The 17,296-nt window shown below is 42.1% G+C and overlaps 1 protein-coding gene across 3 annotated transcripts in view; it reads left to right on the forward strand.

Annotated features, from left to right (window-relative positions):
- RAI14 (retinoic acid induced 14) overlaps positions 1-17,296 on the forward strand; it is a 134,635-nt gene that overhangs the window by 31,523 nt on the left and 85,816 nt on the right. For all 3 annotated transcript variants that reach the window (XM_075841755.1, XM_075841763.1, XM_075841772.1), the window contains exon 2: positions 875-954. In XM_075841755.1, the coding sequence (XP_075697870.1) occupies positions 919-954 (36 nt within the window). In that variant the 5' untranslated portion in view covers positions 875-918. The remainder of the gene's footprint in view (positions 1-874; positions 955-17,296) is intronic.

The raw sequence follows: 17,296 nt of genomic DNA on the forward strand, positions 1-17,296 counted from the left end.
TTCGATATTATCCAATCAAAATTGAGTATTGGGAATTATAGGTGGGTCTCTCCAGATTCTCAGGTTGTCATCTGAACTGCCAACTCTGTTATAGGATAGGATTTACATTAGGACCACCCATGTCTATATGCCGTACTAGGGCATATGGACGTCATAAAGGGGGGACTTGCTTGGGAAGCTAGAAAAGAGACACTTTGGCTCCGTAAAACTTGAAAAATTCTGGATTAATCCAAATTCAAATGTCTGTGCTGATTATAAAGATATGCAGAAATTAGAGTTTTCTGATACAGCGCTCCAAGTCCCCTGCATTATCATAAAGTGAAATAATACAATTCTGTTTGCCTTCAGCCAACACTAGGGGGAGCTTACCACATACAATTTGTAAGTTCTGCATGTTGTTAGCTCCTACACTCCTCCTAGTGGTGGCTGCAAGTAGCTAGAATAATTATTTCATTCTATGGCTTGGTGAATAGAAGCAGGGTATTTGGAGCTGTGTGTCCGGAAAAAGAACAGGAAGCAATATAAAGATATATTGTAAAATGAATCAACACATAATGGCGGGTGTTAAGGTGGACGTTCTTTTTAAACCACACATAAGTTTGCTAGTATGAGTGGTCATCGTGTCTATAATGGGTGATGACTCCCAACTGCTGGGAATCTGTTAGAGGGCAGCAACGGGTATATCCGATTTCTCGATGTTGCTCCATAATTCCACCAGCACAATAAAAGTCTGCAGTTTATAGCAGCCTGTATTCTGCAGACAGGCTGCCGTAAGAGAGGGCATTGTGAGGGATGTCTCTGTGGTATACTTGCGGTTGGTTTTCCAATGTGTTTGGCTATGGGGTTAACTCATTTTTCGTTTTTTATTTCACAGATTTTAAAGGACAATAAAGTTTGGAATACTTGAATGGACTAAACATGAAGAGTTTAAAGGCAAAGTTTCGGAAAAGTGACGTAAGTGCCCATATCTCATTGCGTCACCTATTATTATCTATTAAAAGGGACGATAAGTTATTTATCTACATTTACTCACCTGTTGAATTTGATTTGTTTTCAGCCAATTGAGGCCGGAAAGAAACTGACCATAGTGTTCTCCAATGGGATTATTGACAAAAAGTTTTGAACACTCCCTGCCCCCCATTATAATTAATCTCTAGTGCGGAGGCCCTCCAGAGAGAATTTCATACATGGGTGTCAATGATATTGGCAAATCATCATCTTCTAACACTGCTGCACTATTATAAGCTGCCGACTTTATGCTAAATCTGCCATTGGGGGAGGGTCGGGACATCTTCATACACATTAGATAGTTGGCGGGTTCGGCCGACTTTCATCTAATGTGTATGGGCACACGCTAATGGTTTTGAACTCCTTTGATGCATTGTATCCCTTTTTTAAGGGCTACAGATTTTGGTAGGGGCAAGGTGCGTGGGCTGACTTTTCATATTGCCAGCTGTGTGTATTTAGGCCCCATGCACACGACCGTGCCCGTAATCACGTTCCGTGATTACAGGCACTGCGGCCCGCGGACGGTCTGCATTTGCTTCAGAGAAAGCAGCCTCTGATTTTCAGGCGTTTTTCATAGGGTTCAATGCAAAATCAGCCCAAGGCGTGAGATGCTACTTATTTTTACGGAGCGTCTTTTTACGCTTCGTTTTTTAAAACCGAGGCGTAAAAAGACGCCCATATGAACTAAATTCTATTTTTCCCGTTGATTTCAATGGGCAGATGTTTGTAGGCGTTCAGCTTCCGTTTTTTCAGGCGTTTTTCGAGGCGTAAACGCCCCAAAATACGCCTGAAAACACTGCGTGTGAACATACCCTCATAATAGAAATTCAACACAAACTTATCTGTGTTACAAAATGGTGCCAGACCTGCGTCGATCGCCATGGCGGACACATTGTGAGGGGGAATGTCTTTGAGATAAACCACTTTGAGGGGTTAAAGGACTTGACTGTCTTGGGCAATCCTTTTTTGTTAAAAGGGTCTCCCAACAATAAGCGGATTACAGAGTATTTCTGCTGCTGGGCGCGCAACGATCAGCTGTAATCTGTAAAGAAATGGGGCATTTCTCCTGCAGTGCCTCCACAGGGGAAATTTAGCATTACACAATTTCCATTGAAATCCGTGAGCGGTCTGTATAAACGGTACAGGTCTTCCAGAGCCAGAGATATACTTTTGTAGCTACTTTCTGCTCTGGATGATAGATGAGGGTCCTGAATTTGGGACCCCTCTATATTAATATTATTTATAGGGTATTGGAAAATGTCTTTTACTAGTAAAACACAGATATTGCATGCATGGAACCGGTAACATTGATGTCTTTGTTCGGCGGGAGAGGCGGGAAATTCACTCACGCTTTCTATATCCTGTATACAATGTGGTTCCTCTTTTATAAAATAAGACAATAATTTGCATAAAGTTTGCATATTTACAATTTATGCGGAATAATAGTCCCTTTCATTACAATGTGTACGATCGGCAGGCCTTGTGTATGACTTAAGCTCTGTAGATCACATGCCTCTAGTTTAATGAAATCGGATAATGAAGAGTAGTACAACTTTCTAGCACCGTTTGAATTTAAATTCCTCACCATTTTCATTCTTTCCGCTTGCTGTCAGTGAATGGAAAAATTCTCATTTACATTTAAAGGCTGAATACCTCTTCTGATCGTGTCCAACTAATACAGGTGCATTGTTTGTTACAGTGTATCGAAGCTCTTGTAACAAGAAGATTTTCAATGCCACAATTTTTCCCATTAAAGTCAACCGGGAAGGCGTGGGCAACATTCCTGGGACGGGAAGGGAACGTTACAAACGCCATGTGTAGACTTTGGGACTACAGGACCCCACAAAACCCAAATTTCTGTGGTGAGAGCAGGAACTCCCTTTACTGTTTTAATTTGATCTCCATTAACCCCTATATACAGCCGACATCCCACTCGTATGGCCGAGATCACTCTGTCCTCGTGCATTTAACCCCTGTTAATAGCAACCATGGTATTTATGGTGTTTGATAGAGGGAGGGGGTTCCCTCTGTAAGCTCATCGGTACCCCTGCAACACGATCATTAGGTCCCAATGGGTTACTTTGGCAGCTCGGGGCCTAACAAAGGTCCCCAGGTCTGCTATAGAAGGCCTATTAGGCCATGCTGGAATTGGTGTAAAAAGGAATAATGCTTTGCTTAATGAGTATAACAAAGAATTATAGGAGCGATCAGATGATCGCAGCTTCAAGCCCCCTAGTGTCCAAAATAAATTTTCAAAACGTAATCCCCTTTTTAATATTAAATTAAATTATTTTATTTAATAAAAATAGTAAACTCTCTATAAAAAAAAATCTATATGGTATCGCCACAATTATAACGACCAGTAGAATAACATAATATACTATTTATACTGCACATCGCATGGCTCAAAGAACAAAAAACTATATGGATTTTCTATCCCCTCCCCTCTAGAAATGTAATAAAAGTTAGTCAATAATAAGTTATATGTGCCCCAAAATGTGGCTGATAAAAAAAACAAGCCCCCATTCATGTATGTTGACGAAAAATAAAAAAGTTATAGATCTGGGAATGCGGTGATAGAAATACGGAAAACATTGCGTCCTTTAAATTTCATAATTCTCCTTCTGGTAGAGGTCCAGCAGCTGGGCACCCTACCATTAATGACTGGGACCTGTCTCCCCATTATACTGGAGAAGTAGCCACTCGTGTATCCCGTATTAATCACATCGTAATCTTTGTTGTTCACATTGTACACACCGGATATATCATCTATAAGATCGAATAGGTTATTTGTGATCGTCCCATAAGAAATAGACCCTAGTGGTTAGGCCCCATGCACACGACAGTAAAAATTCTCCGTAATTACGGACCCATTCTGTTGGCCGCGGACACCTTTCCGGATCGCTACAGATATGTTTCTGCGCCGTATAAATGTTCCGAAAATTATGGAACGTGTTCGTTGTTTTGCGGGCCGTGCTCCCATACTTTGTATAGGAGCACGGCCCAAAAATTCAGTCGGCGGCCGGTTGTGCCCGCAGTCACGGGCCGTGATTATGGGCACGGCCGTGTGCATGGGGCCTAAGTGATTGCTCCAAAGTCACCTCCAAATGGGGTTGTCTTCTGCTGGACCTGTGGGGCCCATTATTGGGTCAGAGCCCGGGCCCAGCGGACTATCCTCTTGTACTCTGGTGGGCCAGTCCGACCCTTCTGATTTTATAGACCGGCATATATTCATGTGGACATCCACGTTAGCAAGTTGTGCTGGCCAAGTTGCGATGTTCATCTTCTTTATGGCCTTCATATCAGAACTGGACGGGAATGCAATCAATACGAAGCCTCGAGAGTGGATACATAGAATAAAACGCCTATCCTATGAAACAAAGGGTCCTTATTTGTAGCCCTGGGGAATGTTAATGGAATTCTCTGTCATGGCCGGGGCCTCAGTGCGGCTACACACATTCTTAAATCACAGTCCTGGGTGTCCAGTAACGTTCTCTGCGCAAATGTGTTTTTCATCATCCACATTTTATTATGAAAATAACAGATGTTAGGAGAAGGTCGCCGAAAACCAGAGCATTATTCTTTTATGTATGTCACTGAGATCTTCTCCTTCTGTAAAGGCCCATCTGAAAACTAGGAGGATGATAGACTGATAGACTTCAGGATGAAGAGCTTGGCATCTGGTGACCAGGCCGTCATTCTGAATAGCGGCACCTTCTTATCATCCATTAGTCTGGCATCCGCCTCGTAAACCAAGGTCTACTTGCACAGCAATGATGACCTTGTAGTGTAAGTGATGACATCACCATGTCTTTGAATGGAGTGTGAATTCTCTCCTAACAACCACAGCTGTCACTGTACATCCTGTTGGGGGATTTCTGAGTCAATAGAGGGGGGACCCTGTTCAGGACCCTCATCTCTTGTGGAGAGTGGTTACAAAGAGCGTCTCGGTCTCTGTGTTTTCTGTCTCTGTGTTTTTTCTGTCTCTGTGTTTTTTCTGTCTCTGTGTTTTTTCTGTCTCTGTGTTTTTTCTGTCTCTGTGTTTTTTCTGTCTCTGTGTTTTTTCTGTCTCTGTGTTTTTTCTGTCTCTGTGTTTTTTCTGTCTCTGTGTTTTTTCTGTCTCTGTGTTTTTTCTGTCTCTGTGTTTTTTCTGTCCCTGTGTTTTTCTGTCCCTGTGTTTTTCTGTCCCTGTGTTTTTCTGTCCCTGTGTTTTTCTGTCCCTGTCTCTCTCTCTCGCTGTCTCTCTCGCTGTCTCTCTCGCTGTCTCTCTCGCTGTCTCGCTGTCTCTCTCGCTGTCTCTCTCGCTGTCTCGCTGTCTCTCTCGCTGTCTCTCTCTCTCTCTCGCTCTCTCTCTCTCTCGCTCTCTCTCTCTCTCGCTCTCTCTCTCTCTCTCGCTGTCTCTCTCTCTCTCGCTGTCTCTCTCTCTCTCGCTGTCTCTCTCTCTCTCGCTGTCTCTCTCGCTGTCTCTCTCGCTGTCTCTCTCTCTCTCTCTCGCTGTCTCTCTCGCTGTCTCTCTCGCTGTCTCTCTCTCTCTCTCTCGCTGTCTCTCTCTCTCTCTCTCTCTCTCGCTGTCTCTCTCTCTCTCTCTCTCTCGCTGTCTCTCTCTCTCTCTCTCTCTCGCTGTCTCTCTCTCTCTCTCTCTCTCTCGCTGTCTCTCTCTCTCTCTCTCTCTCGCTGTCTCTCTCTCTCTCTCTCGCTGTCTCTCTCTCTCTCGCTGTCTCTCTCTCTCTCTCTCGCTGTCTCTCTCTCTCTCTCTCTCGCTGTCTCTCTCTCTCTCTCTCTCGCTGTCTCTCTCTCTCTCTCTCTCGCTGTCTCTCTCTCTCTCTCTCGCTGTCTCTCTCTCTCTCTCTCGCTGTCTCTCTCTCTCTCTCTCTCTCTCGCTGTCTCTCTCTCGCTGTCTCTCTCTCTCTCGCTGTCTCTCTCTCTCTCTCTCGCTGTCTCTCTCTCTCTCTCTCTCTCGCTGTCTCTCTCTCTCGCTGTTGATCTTTATTATATTACATTTACACAATGCATGAAAATATTTCTTCATTTATAACATTTACTAATAACTTTTAATCCTTCGTTTTAGTACAGGGTCTCCTCGCTGTCAGGTGTGTCAGGCAGTGGAAAGGGGATCTCTGGCTCTGCAGGCATAGACAATGAAAATCTGATCAAATTTGCATGAGGCTGGAATTTTAGGTAGAGTTACATGTATCTGGGTGACATCCCTTACAAAATGAGATTTCCGTCTTAGCCGCTGTTTTGTTCTGTCGCCGTGTGAATCGCCCGCAATAATAGGACGGTGAAAAGTAACGAGTATATAAATAACCGTGGTGAGCCAAGTCTCTCTTGGCTTCTGTGTTTCCAGATTCCATTTGAGGCAGGAACTTTGTAATCCTTCATTTGCCCAGGGGTGGCGCTGCAGTGGAATTTGAACACTTACTATACAGATTACAGCTGATCCTTGGGGGTTCCAGGAGCGAGATTCCATGTTAGTTTATTGTTTGGGGACCATTCTAAGAAATAAAGATTGTCCAAAGCAGACGACCCCTTTACTTACATTTTACTCATGTGCATATGGTGGTAGAGGTGCAATACCATAGATCCCCAAAAGGCAGCAGAAGAGAATTGTACTCCACGGCGACTATTGGTCATGCCATGATCGTTGTAAATTTGCGTCGGACATACAACTAGGATACTTCCATATAGGGGGGAGTCCTGCGACAAACCAGGGACAAGTCGGCTTTTCACCTTTTCCCACATTGACTTGCTTGTTTTTATCTAAAAGCTTTTGGATCTCCGTAGCAGGTTTCTAATGATTTCTGTTGTCTAATGGAAGTAACCTTAAATAAGTCTGTGAGGCATGGAGAGGCAGTCTCTAGTATAGCAGCTAAAACTGCTTTTATTGAAGCTGCTTATATAGTACACTTTGCTTTAGTGTTGCCCAATGCCCTCTGTCTTACTCCTCGACTTGCTTGCTTTTATTGTTCAGAGGCATGGTTTCTTGTGCAGTCTATCTAAGGCCTCATGCACCCGACCACCCGAGATTTTTGGGTCGGCCGGCCACGGAGAGTCCGCCGCAAGCTGCCCGCAAATCGTGGGCTGTGCACATGGCCGCGGCCATTTATTTTCAATGAAACCACGGTCGTGTGCATGGCCCCATAGGAATGAATAAGGCCCCATGCACACGAACGTGCTTTTGCGGCCACAATTCCCCCGAAAATCCACGGGAGAATTGCGGCCCTATTCATTCCTATGGGGCCATGCACACGACCGTGGTTTCCACGTTCAGTGCATGGCCCCGGAGCCCGGATCGAAGAAAGAACGGGCAAGCCTTATTACAGCCGTGTTCTGCAGTCTGGGCTCATTGAAAATAATGGCCGCGGCCATGTGCACGGCCCACGATTTGCGGGGCCGGCCAACCCAAAAATCATTGCCGTGCACATGGCTACGGTCATGTGCATGAGGCCTAAGCGTTCCAGTTGTATAGAGGTAGTAGCCTTAAACAAGTCTGAGTAACATGGAGAGGCAGTCCCTAGTACAGCAGATAAAAATTCTTAGCCTGAGCAGGAGGAGCTCTTTGTTATAGTCGCTCCCTATTATGACTAATAAAGGTCCCAAATGGGGATGTTTCTCTTTGACGTCCATATACCCTAAGTCATATGTATAGAGGTTGTCCTTTTGAGAAAACCTTTTTAAAAGGGTATTCCAATTACAAACCTTTATGGAATATACACAGGATATGCCATAAATATTTGATCGATTCGGGTCCCCCAAACGTCAGCTGCCGCAATCGGAGCACAAATGGTGGCCGCTCTCTCCATTCACTTCTATGGGAATTACAGCCGCGCACGCTTGCCACCTCTCCTTTTATTTTCCACCTGGATGCAGTGCCACCTCACCTGGCAGGATGGGGGACCCCCGTTTTTGACATAGGTGCAGATCCCACATCAGTCAGACATTTCCGATGAATATGACATAAATGTCTATGAAAAGGCTAAAAATGTTGCAGAAAATAGCCCTAATACTAGAAGTTTTTTTTATGTGGCCACTTTTATACCCATCATGAGTCTCCTTGATGATGATGAGATACCGTTCATAGAGATCTATGATCCTGCACATGAAACCGTCTTCAGATGGGAAATATGAGGAATCGCTCATCTCTTCTAGGAACCTTTGTCCAGAATGTGTTCATTTAAAGAGACGGTATTTCCTGAAATCAAAATGCTTGGCATGTGTGCAAATTCCTGCAGTGGCAACAAGGTTGTCATTTTATTGTTTTGCAGGAAATCCTGTTAATGTCTTTGTCCTGATCTCGCATTCCGGAATCCAGGAGGGTGCAGGGCTCATGTGGAAAGCTGCTGTTTGGAAACCATCTTCAGGGGGGTTGAATATTTTTAGCACATTATTATATTTAACATCCGCTGCTATAAAATGTTAGTAGTTCTTTGGTTTTATAGCAGTAGAACGTGGCAGTTTTTGTCTGTATTTTTAGGTCCGGGAATATTTCCAGTACAAAACCTCAGAAAAGATCAGATTTTATTAAGTAACAAGCTTCCAAGCAAAAGCTGCCAAAGTTTTGGGACGTAAGGAAATGTCAATAATGATTTACGGCTTAAAGTGTCAGCGTATAAGCCAAGCCTCGCTATTTGCTGCTCCACGTTTGGCACCTCCCCCCCCCCCTTGTGTTACCTATTGCCATACTCGCCTGAGCAGTGACTACACGGAGATTATGAGAAGTATTATGGAAAGTGCAGCGCTAAAAATATGTTCAATATGCTCCGCCCATTTATATAGGCCACGCCACTGAAACGACCCCAACCTAATCACTTTGAATCTCAGGTAGTGCATTGGACTCCATTATACCCCAATATGAACACAGACACCAGACTTCAAAGCAAATACAGACCCCCAGACCGGACCCCAAAATAATTCAGGTTTCATACCAGACCCCTAAACAAATACACAGATCTAAATTCAGACCCCCAAAGTAAATTCAGACCCCAGAATTAATACAAACCACAGACCAGACCGCAGAATAAATGAAGACTCCAAAAGAAATACAGACACCCAGTCCAGAACCCAGAATAAATTCAGACCCTGGAAAAAGACCTCATCATAAATTCAGGCCCTACACCCCAAAATTAATTTAGAGACCAGATCCCAAAATAAGTACTGTTCCCAAAGTGGTCTCCTGTCACGGTCACAGCCGCACAAAATGTCCTGACGCAGTGGCCGAGGAATGCAGTGCTTGACAGTCCCAGCCTCCGTAGTCAGGTCCTAGAGTTTAGGAGACTTACCTGCTCTTCCAGGAATCCGAGAGGTCTTTGATCTATTTTGATTACGAATAAAAGATAACTTTTTTTTTTTTTTTTTTTAATACAAATCCCCTGCGTATACATAGAATTAACCCCCTCTCGCCGCAGACCGTTTTTGTTTTTCTATTTTCGTTATTTCATCCCCGGCTTCTGAGCTCCCATAGGTTTTTTTATTTTTCTTTCAACATCGCAGTACAAGGGCTTGTTTTTTTGCAGGACAAGTTGTATTTTTTAATAGCACCGTTTAATGTACCATATAATTTGCCCAAAAAACTTGTAACAAAATTGAGGAATGGAAGAAAACAGCATTTCCTTCACTGTTTTTTGGGGGGTTTTGCTTAAACGGTGTTCACCGTGCGGTAAAAATGTTAACTTTTTTTTCTGCGGATCAGTACGATTACGGCGATACCAAATTTATATAAGATATAATTTTTTTACTACTTTTGCAAAATATAAACCATTTGCTGTGTGTCGTCATATTCTGAGACCAATCAATTTTTTCTTTTTAGTTGATTGCTGTGACGGCTTGTTTTTTTGGAGGATAAGCTGAAGGCTTTATTGGTACCATTTTGGGGTACGTTCAACTTTTTGACCCCTTTTTTGGGGGGCAACGTAAGCTAAACAATTCAGTTCTTCGTGCGGGATAAATACGATTATTTTTTACTAAGATGGCAGATGTGGGGGCCGTCAATTGCATCGCAGAGGGGCAAATGGGATGACGGGGGGGGGGGGGTTCCATCTCTCTAACAGCTTAGGGGTGCAGTCACTATTGACCGTGGTATACAGCCGAGATCAGTTATCTCAGATCCTACCGTTCGAGCAGGGTGTTAGCTGTAACATACAGCTGTCACCAGCTGCATACCCCCCCCCCCCCTTCCAAGTATGACATACATGTACATCAAATGTCGGGAAGGGCTTTATTGACAACATTTTGGCTACCTTCAACCACCACTAGGGGGAGCTTCCTTTATACAGTGTCATTATTGAGTACAATGTGTAAACAGTATGCAGTAATCTCCCTCTATTGGTGGCTACAGGGAACAAAAACCTTAAAATTTAACTCAATCTCTTTTCAGGGGATTTGGAGTCTGTATTAGAATATTGCTATAAAGTTCTGTTAAGACATTGAACAGCCTAAAATGTTGGAGCTAAAAATAACATGGCTTCAGGAGGTGAACATTCACTTCAAGACTGTGGCCGCATAAAGACATGCAGCCCATAGGTCATATGATGGTACAGCTTCCATGTGAATGTTTTTTCTCTAGGAGTAGCTAAACTAGATTTTCATGCATTCTAAATAAGTCACATTTTTTTCCCCCATACAGTAATATTACAGTTGAACGTTCATTCAACTTTCGATTTGGTTACGCTGCTAAAGTCACACGTTGGTCTTTTGTGTCCTCACACTCCCCCCCCCCCCCCCCCCCCCCTTGTTTTGCATGTTTTCATCCTAGTGCAATGTTACTTTTACCGAAGTAGGATAGAACTTCTAACCCTTCAGTACATGGAGCTGCATGTACTGAAAAGGTGGTCACCCAGACAGGAAGTCAAGTGGTAGCTAGGCAACCTGAAGAGCTACAGCCTGCAAAATCTACCAATTGGACTTCAAAAAGCGAAATAAACAAAGATCCTAGATCGAGAAGGTCTACTAATTTAAACCATGTGTATGAAGTCACTGCAGTGAAGTTAAGCCTTAAAGGACTTGTCCACCCTTTCTATTATTTAGAGCAGAGAGCCACTGCAAAGGACCTCTTACTGTAGAGTACTTAACGTGACCATGTATTACATGGAAACCCATTTACTACAATGGGTTCTGTAAAAGTCTATACCCTGTGGTATTGCAGGGGGGGGAACCATGCTGGCAGCTACCCCTGGCGATAACCGCTGATCGGGGCTCCTGATACTGCCAGTCGATCTTCCCCAGGAAAGGTGATTGCCCAAAAAAAGTTGAGAAACTTTGCTGATACTTACTCACCTAGTACTGCTTTTTGAGTTACATGTGTTTTCTCAATTCTCATCCAAAGCTAAATTCAGAATTCTACTGATTTCATGTTACCAGAAAGCAGTGCATTATGGGAGCTCATGTAACCATTACACAGTTAGTTAGAAGTTGCTAGGTCACATGACTGTCTGCAGAGTGGAGTTAAACAGCTGTCAGTTTCCCAGGGCAACCAGCCAAATTTTGAAAACAAGCTCTGGGTGTGAATGGAGAAGACGACATGATGTAACTTCCAATCTTACAGCACTTTATTACTGATTTGATTTCCTATTACAGGTTTTTCTTAGCCCAAGGTGTGAACTTTTCTTAATAGTTTTTCTAATGTGTCATCATTACACTGAGCACCCTGACTAGTTAGCGTCTCATTAAACAGGTGTAAACATGCAGGGCGGATGGCCGCTGATCTCACATTGTTATCCTGCCAGCAGAGTATAAAGTGGCACATAATCTCCCCGAGCCTTGGTATAATTGGATGCGTGTGACTCCGCTTTGGTCTGAGATTGACACTCTTACGTTCTGGCTTATAACCAGCTGTGCGTTACTTACATGGTTGAAAGCTGAAGCAACGCAAGAAATAAGATCCGTGAAAGACTTATTTTTTTTTTTTCATTTAGCGTCCGATAATCAGTGCATTACTCCCGCTCTCCGGTAACTGGCATACAGTGATTACATTAGTCGTCGATAGTGATCGAGCAATGCTTTAACGTTGCCCTTGGTTCTGGTTTATAAATAAGGGCCTACATTTCGAGAAATCAGTCCCACTCCACACCCCCCCCCCCCCAGTAGAAAATAATTCTCTACTGTACACCGCACCACCACCACACTTTCCCAGAACTCAGAACAGTTCCTCTGACTCCCCCAGTAATCACAGCAGTCCCTTCTAGTCCCCACTTCCCCAATAGTCACAGTAGCACCCTAACTAGTCACAGAAGTCCACCAACTTCCAAAGAAGAGCGTTTCTAGGACAGCAGCCCCTCTGTCACAGCAGACACAACAGGCCCCTATCCACTTCACTAGCAGTCAAAGCAGGCCCTCCTAGTGATCACAGCAGAGCCACACCATACTGAGCATGCAGTCTCAGCAGGACACCCCAAGCCCTTGCTCCAGCAATGCGCTTATTGCCTGCTTTACGTAACTTCCACCGTCATCTGTTTTTCAGATTACCTTTTACACCGGCCCTTTATCGGGCAAACGAGCATTCACAAAACGCTCATTCCCGATTAATTGCCCTGTGTAAACAGGGCAACGATCAGCCGATGAACGAGCAAACGCTCAATCATCAACTGATTGCATTGTTTATGCAGCCTAAAATATTATCGTTGTAGGCAGCACATCTCCCTGTGTAAACAGGGAGACGTGCTGCCGGCATGACAGAAATGTATGGGGACGAGCGATCATAGTAACGAGCGCTCATTCCTATTCCTAGCTCCTTGTGACAGGAGCAGACGAGCGCCGATCGACAAGCTGTCTCGTTGATCGGTGCTCGTTTACACTGCCCACGTCGGGCTATTTGCCAATAAACGAGCGTTTGCTCGTGCATCGGCTGATCGTTTGTTCTGCGAATGCTCGTTTGCCCGATAATTGGTCTGTGTAAAAGGGCCTTTAGACTACAATGTAGCAGTGACTGATTTATTACTGTACCCTATGGAGCAAAGCTAAAACGCAGCCTAAAAATTAGAAAAACAGCAGCAGGTCATTCTCACCCGTGTGGTGTAAAATATAATTTTCTAGACCTCATCTAAACTGCTACCATAAGGCATGGCACATAGTGCAAATCTCTAACATATCTTTACTTTCGCTGGAACTAAAAGTCTCTACCCATAGGAATGTATTGGGTAATATGTTGTAATGTACATACCTTGTATATTCAGCGTCATAACGTGGTATATATCGGATATGTACATTATATGTATAATGCTGGATATACAGGATATGTACATTATAACCTAGATCTGTATAACGTTTGATGCACCAGATATGTACATCATAACATGTATGTATAACACTGGATATTACCGATATGTACATTATAATATATATGTATAACGTTGGATCTACATCATAACATGTATGTATAACACTGGATATGCAGGATATGCACATTTTAACATATATGGTATAATGTACTTATCCTGTATATCCAGCGTTATACATATGTTATAATGTACATATGGGATATATCCAGTCATATATGTTATACTGTACATATCCGGTATATCCAGTGTTACACATATGTTATAATGTACAATTCCTGTATATCCAGCGCTATACATATATATTATAATGTACATATCCTGTAAATTAATAGTTATACATATATATTATAATGTACATATCGGGTATATCCAGCGTTATACAGATATATTATAATGTTCATATTCGGTATATCCAGTGTTCTACATATCAATGTAATAATGTTCTACTGTACGTATCCTGTATATTCAGCGTTCTACATATGTTATTATGTACATATCCAGTATATCCAGCGTTATACATATATATTATAATGTACATTTGCTGTATATCCAGCGTTCTACATGTTATAGGGTACATATCGGGTATATCCAGCATTATACATATTCTATAGGGCACATATCCAGCGTTAAACATCTGTTATAGGGTACATATCTTGTATATCCAGCATTATACATATGTTATAGGGTACATATCCTTTGTATCCAGCGTTATACATATGTTATAGGGTACATATCCTGTATATCCACCGTTATACATATGTTATAGGGTACATATCCCGTATATCCAGCGTTATACATATGTTATAGGGTACATATCCCGTATATCCAGCGTTATACATACGTTATAGGGTACATATCCTGTATATCCAGCGTTGTACATACGTTATAGGGTACATATCCTGTATATCCAGCGTTATACATATGTTATAGGGTACATATCCCGTATATCCTGCGTTATACATATGTTATAGGGTACATATCCTGTATATCCAGCATTATACATACGTTATAGGGTACATATCCTGTATATCCAGCGTTATACATACGTTATAGGGTACATATACTGTATATCCAGCGTTATACATACGTTATGGGGTACATATCCTGTATATCCAGCGTTATACATATGTTATAGGGTACATATCCTGTATATCCAGCGTTATACATACGTTATAGGGTGCATATCCTGTATATCCAGCGTTATACATACGTTATAGGGTGCATATCCTGTATATCCAGCGTTATACATACGTTATAGGGTACATATCCTGTATATCCAGCGTTGTACATATGTTATAGGGTACATATCCTGTATATCCAGCGTTGTACATATGTTATAGGGTACATATCCTGTATATCCAGCATTATACATACGTTATAGGGTACATATCCTGTATATCCAGCGTTATACATACGTTATAGGGTACATATACTGTATATCCAGCGTTATACATACGTTATGGGGTACATATCCTGTATATCCAGCGTTATACATATGTTATAGGGTACATATCCTGTATATCCAGCGTTATACATACGTTATAGGGTGCATATCCTGTATATCCAGCGTTATACATACGTTATAGGGTGCATATCCTGTATATCCAGCGTTATACATACGTTATAGGGTACATATCCTGTATATCCAGCGTTGTACATATGTTATAGGGTACATATCCTGTATATCCAGCGTTATACATACGTTATAGGGTACATATCCCGTATATCCAGCGTTATACATACGTTATAGGGTACATATCCCGTATATCCTGCGTTCTACATACGTTATAGGGTACATATCCTGTATATCCAGCGTTATACATACGTTATAGGGTGCATATCCTGTATATCCAGCGTTATACATACGTTATAGGGTACATATCCTGTATATCCAGCGTTGTACATATGTTATAGGGTACATATCCTGTATATCCAGCGTTATACATACGTTATAGGGTACATATCCCGTATATCCAGCGTTATACATACGTTATAGGGTACATATCCCGTATATCCTGCGTTATACATACGTTATAGGGTACATATCCTGTATATCCAGCGTTGTACATATGTTATAGGGTACATATCCTGTATATCCAGCGTTATACATACGTTATAGGGTACATATCCCGTATATCCTGCGTTCTACATACGTTATGGGGTGCATATCCTGTATATCCAGCGTTATACATACGTTATAGGGTGCATATCCTGTATATCCAGCGTTATACATACGTTATAGGGTACATATACTGTATATCCAGCGTTATACATACGTTATAGGGTACATATCCTGTATATCCAGCGTTATACATATGTTATAGGGTACATATCCCGTATATCCTGCGTTATACATACGTTATAGGGTACATATCCTGTATATCCAGCGTTATACATACGTTATAGGGTACATATCCTGTATATCCTGCGTTATACATACGTTATAGGGTACATATCCTGTATATCCAGCGGTGTACATATGTTATAGGGTACATATCCTGTATATCCAGCGTTATACATACGTTATAGGGTACATATCCCGTATATCCTGCGTTCTACATACGTTATGGGGTGCATATCCTGTATATCCAGCGTTATACATACGTTATAGGGTGCATATCCTGTATATCCAGCGTTATACATACGTTATAGGGTACATATACTGTATATCCAGCGTTATACATACGTTATAGGGTACATATCCTGTATATCCAGCGGTGTACATATGTTATAGGGTACATATCCTGTATATCCAGCGTTATACATACGTTATAGGGTACATATCCCGTATATCCTGCGTTCTACATACGTTATGGGGTGCATATCCTGTATATCCAGCGTTATACATACGTTATAGGGTGCATATCCTGTATATCCAGCGTTATACATACGTTATAGGGTACATATACTGTATATCCAGCGTTATACATACGTTATAGGGTACATATCCTGTATATCCAGCGTTATACATATGTTATAGGGTACATATCCCGTATATCCTGCGTTATACATACGTTATAGGGTACATATCCTGTATATCCAGCGTTATACATACGTTATAGGGTACATATCCTGTATATCCTGCGTTATACATACGTTATAGGGTACATATCCTGTATATCCAGCGGTGTACATATGTTATAGGGTACATATCCTGTATATCCAGCGTTATACATACGTTATAGGGTACATATCCTGTATATCCAGTGTTATACATACGTTATAGGGTACATATCCTGTATATCCAGCGTTGTACATATGTTATAGGGTACATATCCTGTATATCCAGCGTTGTACATATGTTATAGGGTACATATCCTGTATATCCAGCGGTGTACATACGTTATAGGGTACATATCCTGTATATCCAGCGTTGTACATATGTTATAGGGTACATATCCTGTATATCCAGCGTTGTACATATGTTATAGGGTACATATCCTGTATATCCAGCGGTGTACATACGTTATAGGGTACATATCCTGTATATCCAGCGTTGTACATATGTTATAGGGTACATATCCTGTATATCCAGCGTTGTACATATGTTATAGGGTACATATCCTGTATATCCAGCGGTGTACATACGTTATAGGGTACATATCCTGTATATCCAGCGGTGTACATATGTTATAGGGTACATATCCTGTATATCCAGCGTTGTACATATGTTATAGGGTACATATCCCGTATATACTGTGCAGCCATCGCTTTGACCTCATTTGCAAATCAATTACATTTTTGCCAGAGGCCTCATGTCTGCACAGGAACAGAACAGGCTGACCTGGTCTCGACTGAGAGTCAGAGCGTCTCTTAAAGGGGAATGGGCAAGTCCACAGCATATTTTCTAATCTTACAAAATCAAGGAATAAACCGGAAGCGAGCAGGAAATCTGGTTTTATTTATGTTTCAATGTTTAGATAATGTTCATAATTCTCTGCAGAAGTCGTGTCTGTCACTTTAATTTTATTGCCTAATTTTGCTTATGATAAATCCGCACTCCAGCATTGATTTGC

The sequence above is a fragment of the Rhinoderma darwinii genome, chromosome 1 (assembly GCF_050947455.1).
Source record: "Rhinoderma darwinii isolate aRhiDar2 chromosome 1, aRhiDar2.hap1, whole genome shotgun sequence".
Lineage (NCBI taxonomy): Eukaryota > Metazoa > Chordata > Amphibia > Anura > Rhinodermatidae > Rhinoderma > Rhinoderma darwinii.